At 34.9% G+C, this 17,519-nt stretch overlaps 1 protein-coding gene and 1 long non-coding RNA gene across 20 annotated transcripts in view; one reads left to right on the forward strand and one right to left on the reverse strand.

Moving 5' to 3' along the window:
- Window positions 1–17,519, forward strand: part of LOC148108413 (uncharacterized) — a 129,788-nt gene that overhangs the window by 52,422 nt on the left and 59,847 nt on the right. The gene's annotated exons all lie outside the window — the stretch shown is intronic.
- The window catches only part of LOC123802417 (phospholipid scramblase 1), a 28,752-nt gene continuing 27,213 nt past the window's right edge, over window positions 15,981–17,519 (reverse strand). For all 19 annotated transcript variants that reach the window (XM_045813213.2, XM_045813096.2, XM_045813135.2 and 16 more), the window contains one exon: window positions 15,981–16,509. In XM_045813213.2, the coding sequence (XP_045669169.2) occupies window positions 16,471–16,509 (39 nt within the window). In that variant the 3' untranslated portion in view covers window positions 15,981–16,470. The remainder of the gene's footprint in view (window positions 16,510–17,519) is intronic.

Raw genomic sequence — 17,519 nt, forward strand, 5'->3', positions numbered from 1 at the left:
TAAGAAAGGATTTACCATTCTAGAATCCATTAAGAACATTTGGGATTCGTGGGAAGAAGTCAAAATATCAGCATAAACAAGAGTTTGGGAGAACTTGATTCCAACCCTGATGGATGACTTTGAGGGGTTCACGACTTCAGTGGAGGAAGTAACTGCGATGTGAAAATAACAAGAGAAATAGAAGTGGATCCTAAAGATGGGACTGAGTTGCTGCAATCTCATGATAAAACTTTAACAGATGAGGAGGTGCCTCTTATGGATTAACAAAAAAAGTGGTTTCTTGAAATGGGATCTACTCTGGTGAAGATGCTTTGAAGATTATTGAAACAAATATCAAGGATTTAGAATATTACATAAACTTAGTTGATACAGCAGCAATAGGGTTTGAATAGATTGACTCTAATTTTGAAAAAAATTTTACTATGAGTAAAAAGCTGTCAAGTAGCATCACATACAACAGAGGAATTCTGCTTTCATGAAAGGAAGAGTTGGTTGATGCAGCAAACTATTGTCTTATTTTGAGAAATTACCACATTAGCCATCCCAACCTTCAGCAAGCACCACCCTGATTAGTCAGCAGTTGTCTACATTGAGGCAAGACCGTCCACAGGAAAAAGATCATGACTCACTAAAAAGCTCAGAAAATTAGCATTTTTTAGCAATAAAGTATTTTTAAATTAAGATATGTACATTGTTTTTTAGATACAATGCTATTGCACACTTAATAGGCTATAGTATAGTGTAAAGAAAACTTTTATATGCACTGGGAAACCAAAAAACATATTTGCCTTACTTTATTGTGACATTAGCTTTATTGTCATGTTCTGGAACTGAACCTGCAATATCTCCTAGGTATGCATATACAGGCTATCCTTTCATCATTGAATATTCTTGGCTCCTTTATCAAAAATTAGTCGATCTTATCTGGATTTATTTCTGGACTGACAATTATGTTCCATTTGTCTATGTGTCTGTTTTTATGCCAGTACCATACTGGTTTTTTGAGGTATAATTGGTAAATAAAAATGTGAGATATTTAAAGTATACAATGTGATGATTTGATATACATATACATTGTGAAAGGATTCTCCCCTTTGAGTTAGTTAACACATTCATCCTCCATATATTTACTTGCTTTTTTAATGAGAACATTTAAGTTCTACTTTCTTATCAAATTTAAATTATATAATGTTTCAACTATAGTCATACATTATACATTAGATTCTCAGAAAATATTCATCTTATAACAGACAGTTGATACCCTTTTACCAAACTCTTTGTTTTCCCCACTCCCCAGACCCTGACAACCACCATTTTGCTACCCTCTGTCTTATGAGTTCAACTTTTTTTTTTTTTTTTTTTTAAGATTCCACACACAAGTGTATCATGCAGTATTTGTATTTCTTTGTCTGGCTATTCCACTTAGCATAACACCCTCTATATTTATTCATGTTGTCACAAATCGCAGGATTTTCTTCATTTTTAAGACTGAATAGTATTCTTTTGTGTATATGTACCATATTTTCTCGACCTATTCATTCATTGACAGATATTTAGATTGCTTCTATATCTTGGCTGTTGTGAATAATGCTGGAATTAATGTGGGAGTCTTCAAGATCATGGTTTCATTTCCTTTGGATATATACCCAAAAGGAAGGTTGCTGGATCATATAGTAGTACTATTTTAAGAACTTCTATACTGGTTTTCATACTGTTTGCACAAATTTACCTTCCCACCAAGAGTACACAAATGTTCTTTTCTCCACATCCTCTCCAGCACTTGTTACCTTTTGTTTATAATAGCTATTCTAACAGGTGTGAGGTGGTATCTCATTTTGGTTGTGATTTGCATTTCCCTGATGATTAGTTATGTTGAGCACCTTTTCATGTACCTGTTGGCCATTTATATTTCTTATTTGGAAAAAAAAATTATTCAATTCCTCTGCCCTTTTTAAAATAAGGGGGAGCCTGGGTGGCACAGCAGTTAAGCGTCTGCCTTCGGCTCAGGGCATGATCCCGGCGTTCTGGGATCGAGCCCCACATCAGGCTCCTCCACTATGAGCCTGCTTTTTCCTCTCCCACTCCCCCTGCTTGTGTTCCCTCTCTCGCTGGCTGTCTCTATCTCTGTCGAATAAATAAATAAAATCTTTAAAAAAATAAAATAAAATAGGATTTTCTTTTTTGCTATAAAGTTGTATGAGTTTGTTATATATTTTCGTTGCTAACCTTTATCAGATGTGTGATTTTCAAATATTTTCTATTTTCTACCATTCAGTAGGTTGCCTTTTCATTTTGTTGATTGTTTCCTGTGCTGAACAGAAGCTTATTAGTTTGTAGTCCCACTTTTTGATTTTTTTCTTTTATTGCCTTTGATTTTGTTGTCAAATCCAAAAAATCATTTCCAAGACCAATGTCAAAAGCTAAGGTGATAGGTATTAAGGAGGGCATGTGTTGGGATGAGCACTGGGTGTTGTGCACAATTAATGAATCATTGAACACTACAACAAAAACTTATGATGTACTATATGTTGGCAAACTGAACATAATGAAAAATTAAAAAAAAAAAAAGAAGCTTGACCTTTGTTTTCTTTTAGGATTTTATGGCTTCAGGTTTTACATTCAAGTCTTTCATCCATCTTGAGTTAGTTTTGTGTGTGGTATAAGATAATCGTCCAGTTTCATTCCTTTGCATGTGGCTACCAGTTTTTCCTGGCACCATTTATTGAAAAGACTATCATTTCCCATTATACATTCTTGACTTCTTTGTTGAAAATTAATTGATCAAATATGCATATATGGGTTTATTTCTGGGCTCCCTATTCTGTTCCATATATGTGTCTGTTTTTATTCCAATACCATACTGTTTTGGTTAATGTAGCTTTGTATATCATTTGAAATCAGGATGCCTCCATTTTTGTTTTTCTCTCTTATGATTGCTTTGGCTATTGGGGGTCTTTTTTGATTCAGTTTGAATTTTAGGAATTTGAAAAATTTGTGAAGAGTTGTTTTTGAAGTTTGATAGGTGTTGCATTGAATCTATATATGGCTTTTGGCATTATGGACATTTAACAATATTAATTCATCTGACCCAAGAACATGGGATATATTTCCATTTATTTTGTCTTCAATCCCTTTCATCAATGTCTGTAAATGTTCAGTGTAAAGGTTTTTCACCTTCTCAGTTAAATTTATTCCTATTTTATTGTTCTTGATACCATTATAAATAAGATTGCTCTCTTAATTTTTCTTTCAGATAGTTCCTTGTTAGCATATAGAAACAGAACTGATTTCTGTATGTTGATTTTATATTCTGCAACTTTACTGAATTTGTTGAATAGTTCTAATGGGTTTTTATAGGAGTCTCAGATTTTCTATATATAGCATTATGTCATCTACAAACAGAAATAGTTTTACTTTTTTTTTTTTCCCAATATGAATGCCTTTTATATCTTTTTCTTGACTAACTACTATACTTATTTTTTTGGAAGGTTGAAGAGGATTGTCATTTTTAAATGTTTGGCAGAATTTACCAATGAAACCATCTGATTCTGAACTTTGTTGGAATTTGTTTGATTACTGATTCAATCTTCTTACTAGAAATTGGCTAATTCATATTTTCTACTTCGTCATGATTCAGTCTTGGTAGGTTGCATATTTCTAGGAATTCATCCATTTTAATTTATCTAACTGATAACATATCATTGTTACTGGTAGTCTCTTATGATTCTCTATATTTCTGTGGTATCAATTATAATGTTTTCTTCATTTCTGATTTGATGTATTTGTCTTCACTCTTTTTCTTAGTCTAGCTAAAGGTTGGTTGATTTTGTTTATCCATTCAAAAACCCAGCACAGTTTTGTTGATATTTTCTATTGTTTTTCTGGTTTCTATTTCACTTATTTCTTTCTGATCTTTGTTATTTTTCTTTCCTTCTTCTAACTTTGGGCTTTTTTTTTTTTTCTAATTTCTTTATGTGTACAGTGAGGATGTTTATTTGAGATTTTTCTTTTTTTCTAATGTAGCTCTTTATTGCTAAAAACTTCCTCTTAGAACTGCTTTTGCTGCATCTCATAAATTTTAGTATGCTCTTTTACAATTTCATTTATTTTAAGATATTTTTTGAACGCTCTTATTTTTTGACCCTTTGATTATAAAGTGTTTTGCTTAATTTTCACATATTTGTAAAATTTCCAGTTTTCCTTCTGTTATTGATATCTATTTTCATACTACTGTCATCAGAAAAGATATTTGGTAGAATTTCAATCTTCCTAAATTTGCTAAGAATTGTTTGTGACCTGACATATAATCCATGGAGAATGTTCCATGTGTACTTGCAAAGAATATGTATTCTGCTGCTGTTGGATATATGTTTGTTAGATCCATTTGATTATGGTTCAAGTTCACTGTTTCCTTTTTGATTTTATGTGTTGATGACCTATTCAATGGTAAAAGTGGAGTATTGAAGTCTATTATTATTGTATTTGTCCCTTCAGATTTATTTGTATTTGTTTGATATATTTAGCTGCTCTGATGTTGGGTTCATATATAATTGTTTTATCCTCTTTGTTAATTGAACCCTTTATCATCATTATATAATTACCATCTGTCTCTTGTTTATGATCTTTGACTTCAAGTCTATTTGTTAATATAAGTATTGCTATCTCTGCTCTCTTTTGATTTTCATGGAATATCTTTTTCTATCCCTTCACTTTGAGTCTAGGTGTGTCCTTAAAGTTGAAGTGAGTTATTTATAGGCAGCATATAGTTGAGTTTTGTTTTTGTCCTTTCAGCCACTTGGTTGACACTTTTTGCTCAGATACTTTAATCATTTACATTTATACTAATTATTGATAGGTAAAGAATTTCTAATGCCATCGTATTGTTTTCTGGCTATTTTATACTTCTCTTGCTGTCTTCCTTTGTAAATTGATGATTTTCCATAGTGCTATGCTTTGATTCCCTTTTCTTTATCTTTTGTGTATCTACTGTAGATTTTTGCTTTGTTGTTACCAGGAGGCTTACATAAAACATCTTAGAACTATACCAGTCCATTTAGAACTGATAACAACTTAACTTCAGTTGCATACAAAAACTCCATACTTTTATTTCTCTCCCTCACATTTTATGTTTTTGAAGTCACAGTTTACCTCTCTTTATATTGTGTATTCATTAGCAAATTATAGTTATTTTTAATCCTTTTGTCTTAACTTTTATACTAGAGTTAAGTGATTAACACACTATCATAGTACAGTATGAGAGTATTGTGAATTTGATTATGTACTTACCTTTACCAGTGTGTTTTATATTTTCATAAGTTTTCATGTTACTTATTAGTGTTCTTTCATTTCTTTCATTGAAGAACTCCTTTCAGCATTTCTTGTAAGGCAGGTCTACTGGTGATGAACTCCTTTAGGTTTTATTTTTGGGGGAAAGTCTTTATTTCTCCTTCATTTTTGAAGAACAACTTTTCCAAGTGAAATATTCCAGGTTGGCAGATTTTTCTGTCTGCATTTTGAATATGTCATCCCACTCTCTCCTGGCTTGCAAAGTTTCTGCTGAAAAAGTTGCTGATAGCCTTATGGGGAGTTCCCTTGTATGTGAGGGTTTTTTTTTTCTCTTGTTATTTTTATAATTATCTTTAAAAAATTAGACAGTTTTATTGTAGTGTGTGTTGGAGAAAAGATTTGGAATTGAAATTTTGGGGGAGTCTATGAGCTTTATGAACCTGATGTCCAAATCTATCCTCAGATTTGGGAAGTTCCTGGCCATTCTTACTTCAAATAAGCACTATGCCCTCTTCTTCATTTCTTATATGTCCGTCAGCCCACTTTGGGATCCTGAGGCTTTCTGAGACATTTTTTATGGATGTGCCTGCTTCACATTTCTTGTTCCTTCTTGGTGGTAATCCTTAAGGTTGTATGCTTTCTCTTGATGCTGTGAAGCCAGGCCATGTGCTGACAGCTTCCTGTTTGCTTTCCCTAGGTCAGTGCTGAATGCTCAGGTTTGTGGGATTTTTTTCTAGTTCCACATAGTTGAACCTGTTTTCTTTGTGCTCACTAGCTATCTGGAAAAGTTTGCTTTTGCCACTTTTCGTAGTATGCACAGGGAAATGTTCAATAAGGGGATGTGTGTGTGTGAGGCACACGGAGTGTTGGGGGTACCTGTGGGCCAGTTGGGAGGATCCTCAGGGGAGGCATCCCCAGTGGCTTGTGGGTGGTCTATAGATGGAGTTCGTGACAGAGTTGGTAGGATCCATGTCCTTTGATGCTCTCCCCATAGTCTTAGATACAGTTCTCCCAGCTGTGTCTTTGTTGTTCTACTCAGTATTCAGGATACAGTGAGAAAGAAGTGGGTCTCTTTTGCACATCTGAGGAAGCTAGGAACTTACCTGTTTAGACTTTCCAGTATGCAGAAATCATGAACCAAAAAGGTCTCTCTTGGCAGTGAGCTCTGCTGCCTTGGGAGAAGGGTGATGTGGGTAAAGTGAAGCTATTTCTCTTACCCTCTTCAATGTGTCTAATCTCTGATACGTTTTTCCTCCAGAGGTGTGCTGGAATATCTCTGCTGGACTCCTGGGCTTCACAAAGGCACTCACAAGTATAGGTGATTGTCAAAACTCCAGTTTTGTCACTTAATGATGTTATTCTGCTTCATCCCAGTTTAACAGATGAAAAAATATGAGCCTCAAAATGTTTTGTTGTCATTTAGATTTATAAATAGCGGAGCTAGAAAGAGAACCCAGGTATGCTGAAGAAGAAAAATAGCAGGAGTTGTTGAGGTGGATCAAGGAGTGGAGTAGGTAGTATGGTGGGAGAAAATGTATCAGGGCAGAAAAGAAGAGGCTCATGGAGGGTCAGTTATATTTCATATATGTGGCCGATTATAAGTCAGAAATAGGAGATTTGTTACTCATGAGCTATGATGCTTGTTTTTCCTATTCTGTAGATAGAAATATAAATGTCTGCTTCCTACATTGGATACTGAAAGCTCAGTGAGATCTCAGATTTTTCCTAAACCCAGGAACCCAGGCATCCTCTCCAAAAAGGCAGCCAGCTTTTCACTTATATCAGAATAGCAGTAATAAGGCTTCTGCAAAATTTTAGATCCTTTTGCCTAAAGATTGTAGTTTCCTACTGTAAGCTATAAAATCTCCATTAGATAGGCCACAGAGAGGACCATAGGCATTAAAAAGCACAGAAGTCATTTATGGTGACTGAGAGTTGGAACACATTAGTCTCTGGAAGCTCTGTGTGAAATGCTACCTGGGAGGTGAATTAGAAGAGACTTGATCCTCTATCTGGCCCACATCCACAGCCTCTCAAAGTTGTTGTGAGGAAGAGAGGATGCCCAAGCAGCCACGGCAAAGAAACATTCCATTCAGAATTTTGAAGTTAATTAGTTCTATGAATAATTCCATGTGTATTAGGATATAAAGCTAATGCTTCTCTGGCAGTCCTGGTCCCTACACTCCCAATATTGGTTTACTTTTTTGCACCTTGTGCAAGGGAATGTTCTTGAGAAGTACCGTTTCATAAGCCTTCAACCAAATTTGCACATTGAAAACCTCCCCATTTTCTGGACCAGCAAGGTGCAAATGAGCTATCCCAGAACTGTACCCTGTTGGCCCTAGTAACCTCACATCATGGATTGCAGGAAACAGAAATAAATAAATGATTAAAAGAAATATAGAGACATTATGTTTCACTTAAATTTTAGTATTTCCGGAAATTTGAAAGAAACATTTTACCTCTTCCCAAACCTCTTTATCCAAAGTTACCCTCTTAATTTCCTTTTTTTCAGTCATTGAAAACAATAAGCTATGTTTCCTACTTATACAAAATTATAAGGTTTATAGAAACCTCAAAACCCAGAACTGTTAAAGGGTTATATTCATACCGTGAGCTGTATCTTAACTATCTTAAAAACATTAGAGTCACAATTTTCTTACCTATAAAATATACTTTCATGATTCATCAAGTTATACAATTTTCCAGTTGTGCATATACTCTCAAATCCTCCTTTTTGAACACTAAAGGAAATTCAAGTATTCCTGTTTTAGTATGTAGAAATCAAGATGAATTAAAATTATAAGTTCACAATTTAAGATAAAACTTTAAGAAAACTAAAATTTGGAAAACTAAAATTGGAAAATGAAACTATGGAGTGTGTAAGTTGTTTAGTAAATGAGTATGCACACATATATAATTATTATTTGAATCATATGTCAAAACCTAAGCTTATGTCACAAATATGCACTGTAGTCTAAGAGAGGACTTCTTTCCTCAGTGTGGGAAACACTAGCTATATATTACCAATCCTAGGAATAGATAAAATTATTTAAAAAAAAATATTATCACTTAGCATTTTCTGCAACATCTGAAAGTCATAAAAAATGCTTACAGTATAACGTCATCCGAGTTGAGAATTGGTGCATTAACAATAAACATAATAGTAATGATAGTAAACAATGTTTATTTAATCCTAGCAAAAATCTTAAAAAGAAGGAATTGTTAACTCAATTATAGGAATAAAGAAGCCAAAGCTTAAAGAGTTTTCATTAAGATTTTCATCCAAAATTACACAGCTAGAAAATTCAAGAGCTGAAATCAAATCCTGATCATATTTTTATTTGATAAGCAAAATGCTATAGTTTTACCCATTTCTTACCTGCTCATCTGATTGAATTTAATTATCTACCAGTTACTCTTAATTCCTTAAGGCTACATGAAATCAATTATTTAAGAGACTTCTATTGATAGAGTGGTTCGACTAATTCACTAAATATCAACTCCCATAAAACTGAAGAGTCATGGAGGTGAACCTGGAATGATTTCTTCAACTGAAAATTAGATCAGTTCCACCCTTTATGGATGGAGATTTGTGACATATCCAATAACACAGAAGAGTGCAGAAAACCAAGCATGAAAATGAGAGATCTAGACTACTCATTAAATTGGGTTTTATAGATCTTTCTTACTTTAAGACCAAGACTTAAGTCTTGAGTGGTATCACCTGAGCTGGGAGTACTGTCTGATCTTTTGGCAAAATTCCAGAAGACTTTGTTCCATAATTTGACCACGAGAGAAGACTTAGGTCATTAGCGTCTTTAGACACTATATACATTAACAAGGAGTGATAAGAATCAACTCTTTCTCTTAAATACGTGGTTGCTATAATAATGTACATCAACCTTTTCAGCAAGATAAGAAAATGTAATAAAATCAGTTATCAGTTTAAATCTGTTCCTGGAAATGTCCAGTTTTTCTCACTTTAAACCCTATTTCCCTCCTACGTTCATAAAAAAAAAATCATAAATATTGGCCACAAATATGCCAGGAATGGTGAAACTAGAGTCAGTACCCTACATACGAGTACCTGTTGCCACTTTTACAACAACTGGCAGAGCAATGTTTTTCAGCGTTATCCTGTGAACATAAGTACAAATTTAAATAAGCAAAACTCATTTACAAAATACAAGCTGACTATTGTTTTGGTTGTCCTTCTTCTTTAAATTATCTACTACTATGCAACTAATGCTAATTAAAAATTCAATGTCACATAGCTTAAAACACTTCATAATTACATTCTTTTTCAAAAGGAATACCACTTTTCGAAAGAAAATCCCAGAAAATCTCATAAACACAAACACAAATCACATCTGGAAGCAAGAAAAAGTATTTATTTATTTATGTATTTATTTATTAAATTGGAGCTATACCACGGAAGGGGAAAAATGGCATAAAGGAGGACATTCAGGATACTTTCTTGCCCTGAATGAGCAGTGAAGTCCTATCAGGTAAGGACAAGTTGATTGGCTAGTCATTTTGAGAAAATAAAAATCCCATGTTTATGAAATAATATATTTAAACCATTTTTTAAAAGATTTTATTTATTTATTTGTCAGAGAGAGAGGGGGAACACAAGCCAGGAGAGTGGCAGGCAGAGGGGGAAGCAGATTCCCCACCACGCAAGGAGCCCAATGCAGGACTCAATCCCAGGACCCTGAGATCATAACCTGAGCCGAAGGTAGATGCTTAACTGACTGAGCCACCCAGGTGCCCTGTTTTTGACTCATTTTAAATGTTTGCTATGTGTTATAAAATGGAGAATAACCAATGAAAGAAACCTTTGCTTCAGGTGCCCTGAAATAATATATTTAAAACACATTATAACAATGGCAACTTAACAATGGTAGAAATGTTAAATAAATGTTGAACATCCTAAATACGTGTACTTACATGATTCCCTTAATAAGCCTTACTTTTGGGGTGCCTGGGTGGCTTAGTTGGTTAAGTGTCTGCCTTGGCTCGGGTCATAGATCCCAGGGTCCTGGGATGGAGCCCTGTATTGGGCTGCCTGCTCAGTGGGGAGCATGCTTCTCTCTCTCCCTCTGCTTCTCCCCCCACTCATTCTCCCTCTTTCTCTCTCTCAAATAAATAAAATCTTTAAAAAAATAAGTCTTACCTTTTAACTACATAGTAAATGATGCTAACAAATTTATATATCTGTTAATTATGTGTGTGTGTGTAATTACGTATGTACACAGAGAGAACTAAATTTGCTATTTACATTTTCAAATTTCTTTCCCCAAGAAATATTACCTTTCATTTGCTAAGGCAATGGTTCTCAAGTCTGGTGCCCAGATGAGAAGCATCAGTATCACATTAGAAAGTGTTAGAATGCAAATTCTCAGGCAGTACCTGAGATCTTCTAGTCAGAAATTATGAAAATGGGCCCAGCAATTTGTATTTCATCAAACCCTCTAGGTAATTTTTATGCATGCTAATGTTTGACAAGCACTGTGCCAAAAGACCCTTAGCTGATTGGTTAGGTGGAATGGGTATGCTTGTTCCAAAGTGAACTAGAAATTATATTTTTAAGTACTTTTTTAAAAAGCAAAGGAATTGAATAATTTCAGAAAAACCAAACTATGTAAGTATGATAAAAAGATCTGATATCAAGCTAAAAATAGTATCTCACTTTAAAAGGTAACACCATTGCGGTGCTTACTATCAATGTGCCAGGCATGGTTCTAGGAACTTTTCATATAATAACTCACTGAATCATCACAACCACCTATTGGTGTGTATTGAGAGTATTTCAAGGTATAGCCACAAGTGAATGAACTGGTTCCCCCCAATTAATATGCCCACTGAGACATGTGAGACACTGAGACATAGAAAGGTTATATGATTTGTCCAAAATACAGAATCCATAAAAGCAAACAAGTAGCAGACATGGGGTACTAACTAATTGGAAATTGCCATAGTCCCATGTTTTTCTAAGTAGGTACCATGTGGGGGCTTGAACTCACGACCCTGAGATCAAGACCTGAGCTGAGATCAAGAGTCAGACGCTTAATCGACTGAGACACTGGGTGTCCCATTTCTCACTTCTAATCATGAGAAAATGCTGATGTTTGTAATACATTGTTTTAGGTACCTACATTTTATCTGTGGGCTATTTGCTTCTGAAAAGTAGCATGTAGGTGTGATAACCCTGTTGGTAGGTCAGTACAAATGGAGAACTTTGACTTCATTAGGCCAGCCAGCAGGCGAGGATTTGGCTAGCAAAGTAGTTTGCTTGTTTGTTTTTTAATTTGAGAAATATGAGGCTGGACTGCACTGACAATTCTCCATTCCCCTGCATTACCTTACTCCTTGATGTCTTACACCAGCCCCTTGAATTTATCTTACTTGCCTGGAACTAGCAGGCAGTTGAATAATGAGAGGTTCAGTTGACTAGTCAATATGAATCCTAAAACACGGCTCTCAAAGTCACAATCTCAGTTGATGCAATGTTTGCTCTTTATTCCTCACCTAGCATGCAGGCTACTTTGTTTGGGTGTGACCTTTGTCCACCTGAGGAGTTTCTCTGCGGAAATTTCATTCTATTCACCCTAGATGCCTGAGTGGGGTCTGGCATGAGTAACAATGAACAAGAAAACAAATGGGCATCAGCAGAAGCTGCTTGAGCATTCGAGTCCCCAGGGTATATATTTTCTATTTTGCATCACAGATTGAAAAATGAGTCAATGAACATAGCTGATGCAAATCAAGAGCATTTCTGTTCATTTGGTTTTGGTGATGGATAAGTGGGAATTTATTAATTAATATTTGTTTCCTTCTTTCGTTTCTTTTTTCTGCTTTACTGAGATATAATTGCCAACATGGTGAAATTAAAGGTGTGCAGTGTGATCACTATATGTGTGTGTGTGTGTGTGTGTAAAAGATTACAACAATATGGTTAGTTAACACATCCATTATCTCACAGTTGCCATTTTGTTTGTGTGTGTGTGTGTGATAACATTTAAGATCTACTCGCAGCAAATTTCAAGTATACAGTGCAGAATTGTTGACTAGAGTCACCATGATGTACATTGGATCTTCCCCCATTCTTTACACTGAGTATTTTTAAGTATTTACACTAAGACTCCCTGTTCTCCACCCACCAACCTCACAAGTGGCTGAAACTCCTGGTAATTACGGAAGGACAAGGGCAGCAATCTAATTAAAGCCTGCTGTGACTGTTCTTATCACTGTTATCAGGAAATACACACTTATTTCTCCCAGGCCTGGGTTTCCCCTTTTGGCAGAACAGACTAGACAGCATGTTCCCATTTATTGGAACAGGTCCAAACAGTCATGCCCTACATGATTTGGTAACTACACTTATTCTGACCTGAGTCAGCAGGGGAAACAAGAGGCTTGACATGCTTAGAAATCTGTGAGCCTGAAAGTCAAGCCACTTAGCATACTTGAAATATTTTCTTTGTCTCTCCCTTAATTTCTGAAACAATTTTCTCCTAAGACTTTCCCCTAGGAGGATACCACTAAGTCCACATGTAACTACACCTCTAAATACTTGTGATCTTAGTGCACGTAGATTTCCCGTATTATGACGCCGCTGTTACATGATGTGGTGAGTGCCCCATTGCCGGGATCAGGGGGAGTGAAGCTTATGCAGATTCAGCGTGACTGAGACCTCACCCCAGCATGGCCAGATTCCCACTACATTCTAACACTCCTGCAAACATTCGTGGCTCTGCCTCCTTCCTCTCCTTGCTCTGCCTCACTCTCTGGCCAATGACTATCCATTCTCATGCATAATGAACTTAATATTAACTTAGTTTAATTAATTTAATAATCTAACAGTAAGTAAAATAGATAGCTGTCCCTATTTTATACAACAGCAGATTGTATAATCCATATAGTACCATTTGCATTAAGAGTATCTCTAAATCATTTCTTATTTAAAAAACACAAAACATTACTTATTTAAGTTCCACTTACATGAAGTGTGAATATAAAATAAAAACTATCCTACAAGTCATAAAAAGCCGTCATTCATTAGGTCCACACCACATATACTTCAGCCTCAAAACCTCTGCTTTCCAACATTTTTTTCCAAATAAAAAGCTGCAATATCCAGTGATTTAAAAATATGCATTGTGTATCCTAAAATATTTTACATAAAATCGATAATGTTGGAGTAGGTACCATTTTAAAAGACAAAATTTGACAAACTTCTAAAGTTTATTTTGACTATCATATCTCTTTCTTACCATGATTTAACTTGCTTGCTTCCAAAGAAAGCCAAGAAAAAAAACTAAGATAAATAATAGATACCTGGTAAACTACTAGAGACTAATTCATTTTAACAAGACATTAAATATCCTGCTATGGCATGCTCTTCCCCATTGCCTGATCTATGGTCTATGGTTAAAAGGTAGATATTTAAAAGGACCAAATCAAAATAATATTCAAGAGAAAATACATTGCCAAGGAAATTTGAAGAGAATTATTGATATAAAAATATGGAACTTTTTTTACACATATATGGATCAGGACACCAAGAAACAAATAAAAAAAACATCTATGAAAGTTGATTCTGGTAAAGGTAAGTATCAGAAACCAGAGAAAAGATAACAATTTATTGATATTGGAGTGCTTATTTATGTAAAATAAAATTAGGTATCTCTCACACTATGCCAAAAAAAAAAAAAATCAGTTCCAAGTGGATTAATGACCTATGAAATACAAACCTGTAAAACAAAAACAAACACCCCAAAAATGCAAACCATGAAAAACAATAGATAAATATGGCTATTTAAATTTCTGCATAGGGTGCCTGGGTGGCTCTGTGGGTTAAGTGTCTGCCTTCAGCTCAGTTCATGATCTCAAGGTCCTGGGATCAAGCCCTGCTGCAGGCTGCCTGCTCAGCAGGGAGTCTACTTCTCCCTCCCCCACACCCCATCCCCTCCTCTCTCTCTCTCTTCCTCTCAAATATATAAATAACATCCTTAAAAAAATAAATTTCTGCACCAAAAAAGACATCACAAATAATATGAAAGAAAATCCACAATCTGGGAGAAAATACATGCAAAGCATATAACTTATAAAAGATTAGTAATCTGAAAAAGACATGCAAATCAATAGGAAAAAAGATAAACAAACCAACAGAAAAAAAAGATCCAAGTATGTAAAAAGGTAATTTGTATTAGAGGAAATATGAACATCCAACAAACAAATGAAAATATGTTCAACCTCACTAGAAATCTCAGAAATGCAAATTAAAACAATGAGATTCCTTCTAAAAATATCAGTTGACAAAAACTGACAATATCAAGATGTGGTGGGTATGTAAAGCAATAGCAATGCTCATATGCTGCTGTTGAAACAATAAATTAGTATAACTGATTTGGAGAGCAATGTTACAATATCTCATGATAATGAAGATGCTCATACTTTTGGAACTACCAATTCCAATAATAGGAATAGCTTCAGAGAACATCTTCCATGTGCATATAAGGAGACATGCATAGAAATATTCTGTAACATTGATGATAGAGAAAAGTTAGTGTATTAGGATGGTGGAAGGGGAATGTGGCGGGAGGGAGGAGAGATTTTAAGGAAATTGGCTCACATGATTTTAGAGGCTGGCAAGTCCAAAATCTGTAGGGTAGGTCAACAGATTTGAGACCCAGGGAAGAGATGATACTGCAGTCTGAGTCTGAAAGGAGTATTTGGCAGAATTCTCTTTCCTTTGAGGGAGGTCAATCATTTTAAATTAAAGTCTTCAACTGATAAGATGTGGCCCACCGATGTTATGGAGGGTAACTGGCTTTAGTCAAAGTCTAGTTTAAATGCTAATCTCATCTAATAAATGCCTTCACAGAATCATGTAGAATGTTTGACCAAATATCTGGGTACCTAGGCCTACCCAAGTTAACATAATATTAACTATCATAGTTAGCGACAACCAAAATGCCCATCCAGAACAGAATAGGTAAATACATGGTATTATATTCATAAAACAGAATACTATATATAACCATAAAAATGTGCAAACCAGAGATACAAATATCAACATGGGCAAGGTACAAAAGAAAAAACAGTGAATGAAAAATTTCAGTTGCAGAAGGTATATATAGTATGATGCCATTTATATCCTATTAAAGCATATGAAAAGTAAAACTGTATGTTATTTATGGATATTTATATGGAATATATACATATATGTAAATATATACATATATACACATGTTTAATAAATATCCACACACAACAGGAAGCATAATGGCCCCCCAAAATATCCATGTTCTAAAGCCCATGTTATGTTACATAGCAAGGATGAATTAGGTTGCAGATAGAATTAAAGTTGCTAATCAAGTAACCTTAGAATAGGGACATTATCCCTGATTATCCAGGATGGCCCAAAGTTATCCCCAGGGTCCTTTAAATGTGGGAGAGAAAGCAGAATTGGAGTCAGAGAAATGTTACAATGGAAGCACTTGCTGGTTTTAGAGATGGAGAGAAGCTATAAGTCAAGGAATATAGGTGGCCTGTGAAGATGGAAAAGGCAAGGAAAAGGATTGTACGCTAGAGCCTCCAAGAAGAATGAAACTCTTTTAATATCTTGATTTTAATTTGGTATGTTAGTCTAGGGTACCATAAGAAAATATCACAGACTAGAAGGCTTAAACACAGAAATTTATTTTCTCACAGTACTCAGGGTTCAAGTTCAAGATCCAGGTGCCAGCATGACTGGTTTCAGATGAGAGCTTCCTTTATGACTTCTAGATGCCCCCTTTTGTATGTCCTCACAAGGCCTTTCCCTGATTTGTGTGCATGAAGAGAAGACACTAGTCCTATCAGATCAGGGCCACATCATTCACACTCATTTAAACTTAATTATTTCCTTAGAATGATTAAGTTACATTGATATTAGGGCTTCAACATATGAATTTTGTGGAAACATTAATAAGTAAGTGATATAAAAAATAAACTCATAATTTGAAAAGTCATATATAACAGGAGCCTCAGGCATCACACTATAATTCACATGTGCTATAAGTCATTTCGATAAAGAAAGAAAAACAGTGAGCTTTTCTTTTCTATAGTCCCAATCAATACACAGACTTCAAACTTTCTGAGGAGACTTTCATTAATCCACTACCATGTTCCTTTTTATTCTCCGTTTCCTTTCTTTTCAAAAAACATGAAGTCCTAGATAAAAACAAAAATACAGAAATGAGTTTTCAGCAAACAAGCAGAGATCAACATCTGGGAAAAGTTAATAGCTTTCCAATATAATAGCAAGTAAATCCTGTAATTCTATTCACTTACTGATTACCTGCATGAATTTAATTTATTCTCTGGTAATTTTCCTAAATTTCACTTTTTCTCATGCCACTCAGAATATTCCTCTTTTTGATCTTTCTTCCTTATCTTTTTGTACTCCTTCTCTAGTAATACAACTTTTCTGAAGACTGGAATTCAATGTACAACTTTCAGATTTTTTCAGAATGACAGCCATCTGAGAGGGTAGCAAGGATTTTAGATTTTTGGGGGCCCAGTTTTATTATTTCTCTTGCAAACTTGTCCATTGTGTCCCCAATTTGTCTCACTATATCAGTGTCTAACCAGACCCTCTTCCCTATAACTTCCATCAACTCCTATGGATTTTCTCTCACATCTATCATTTTCCTTTATCTGTTCACAAAGAAATAATTTAATCCTTATCATCATTCACTTGCAATTGCACTATTGTAATTACCTCTCATCAATCTATTTCTTACATAGTCACCAGAATTTATCTTTCTGAGATTTGGATTTATAACTATTTTATTTTACCTAGTTTAAAACCAACCAATTAACTAAATAATTTTCAGTATCTTCCTCATGTCTACAAGATGTTGTCCAAGTTTTAGAAGTCCTTTAGAAGAGGCCCAATGTACACTATAGTCATTTCCTAATAACCCCACCACAACTCCCAATCCTGTTTCTCATCTGTCCAACCCCCCGCGCCCCCGTCCTCGCTTCCCTTTACACACCGTATTTTTGGTTATGGTGTGTGTGTACCTCTGGTCAGTTTCCTAATGTTAAGTTTAATTTTATTTTTCATGTGAAATAAACAGTGAAAACACAGTTTTTAAACCAAACTGTGGTTATACTTAAAACTTTATACAGAAAATATCGAGCCTATCCCAAATTAGATAGAATAACAAAATAAAATC

The sequence above is a fragment of the Ursus americanus genome, chromosome 20 (genome assembly GCF_024610735.1).
Source record: "Ursus americanus isolate L20-20 chromosome 20, mUrsAme1.1.p, whole genome shotgun sequence".
Classification (NCBI taxonomy): domain Eukaryota; kingdom Metazoa; phylum Chordata; class Mammalia; order Carnivora; family Ursidae; genus Ursus; species Ursus americanus.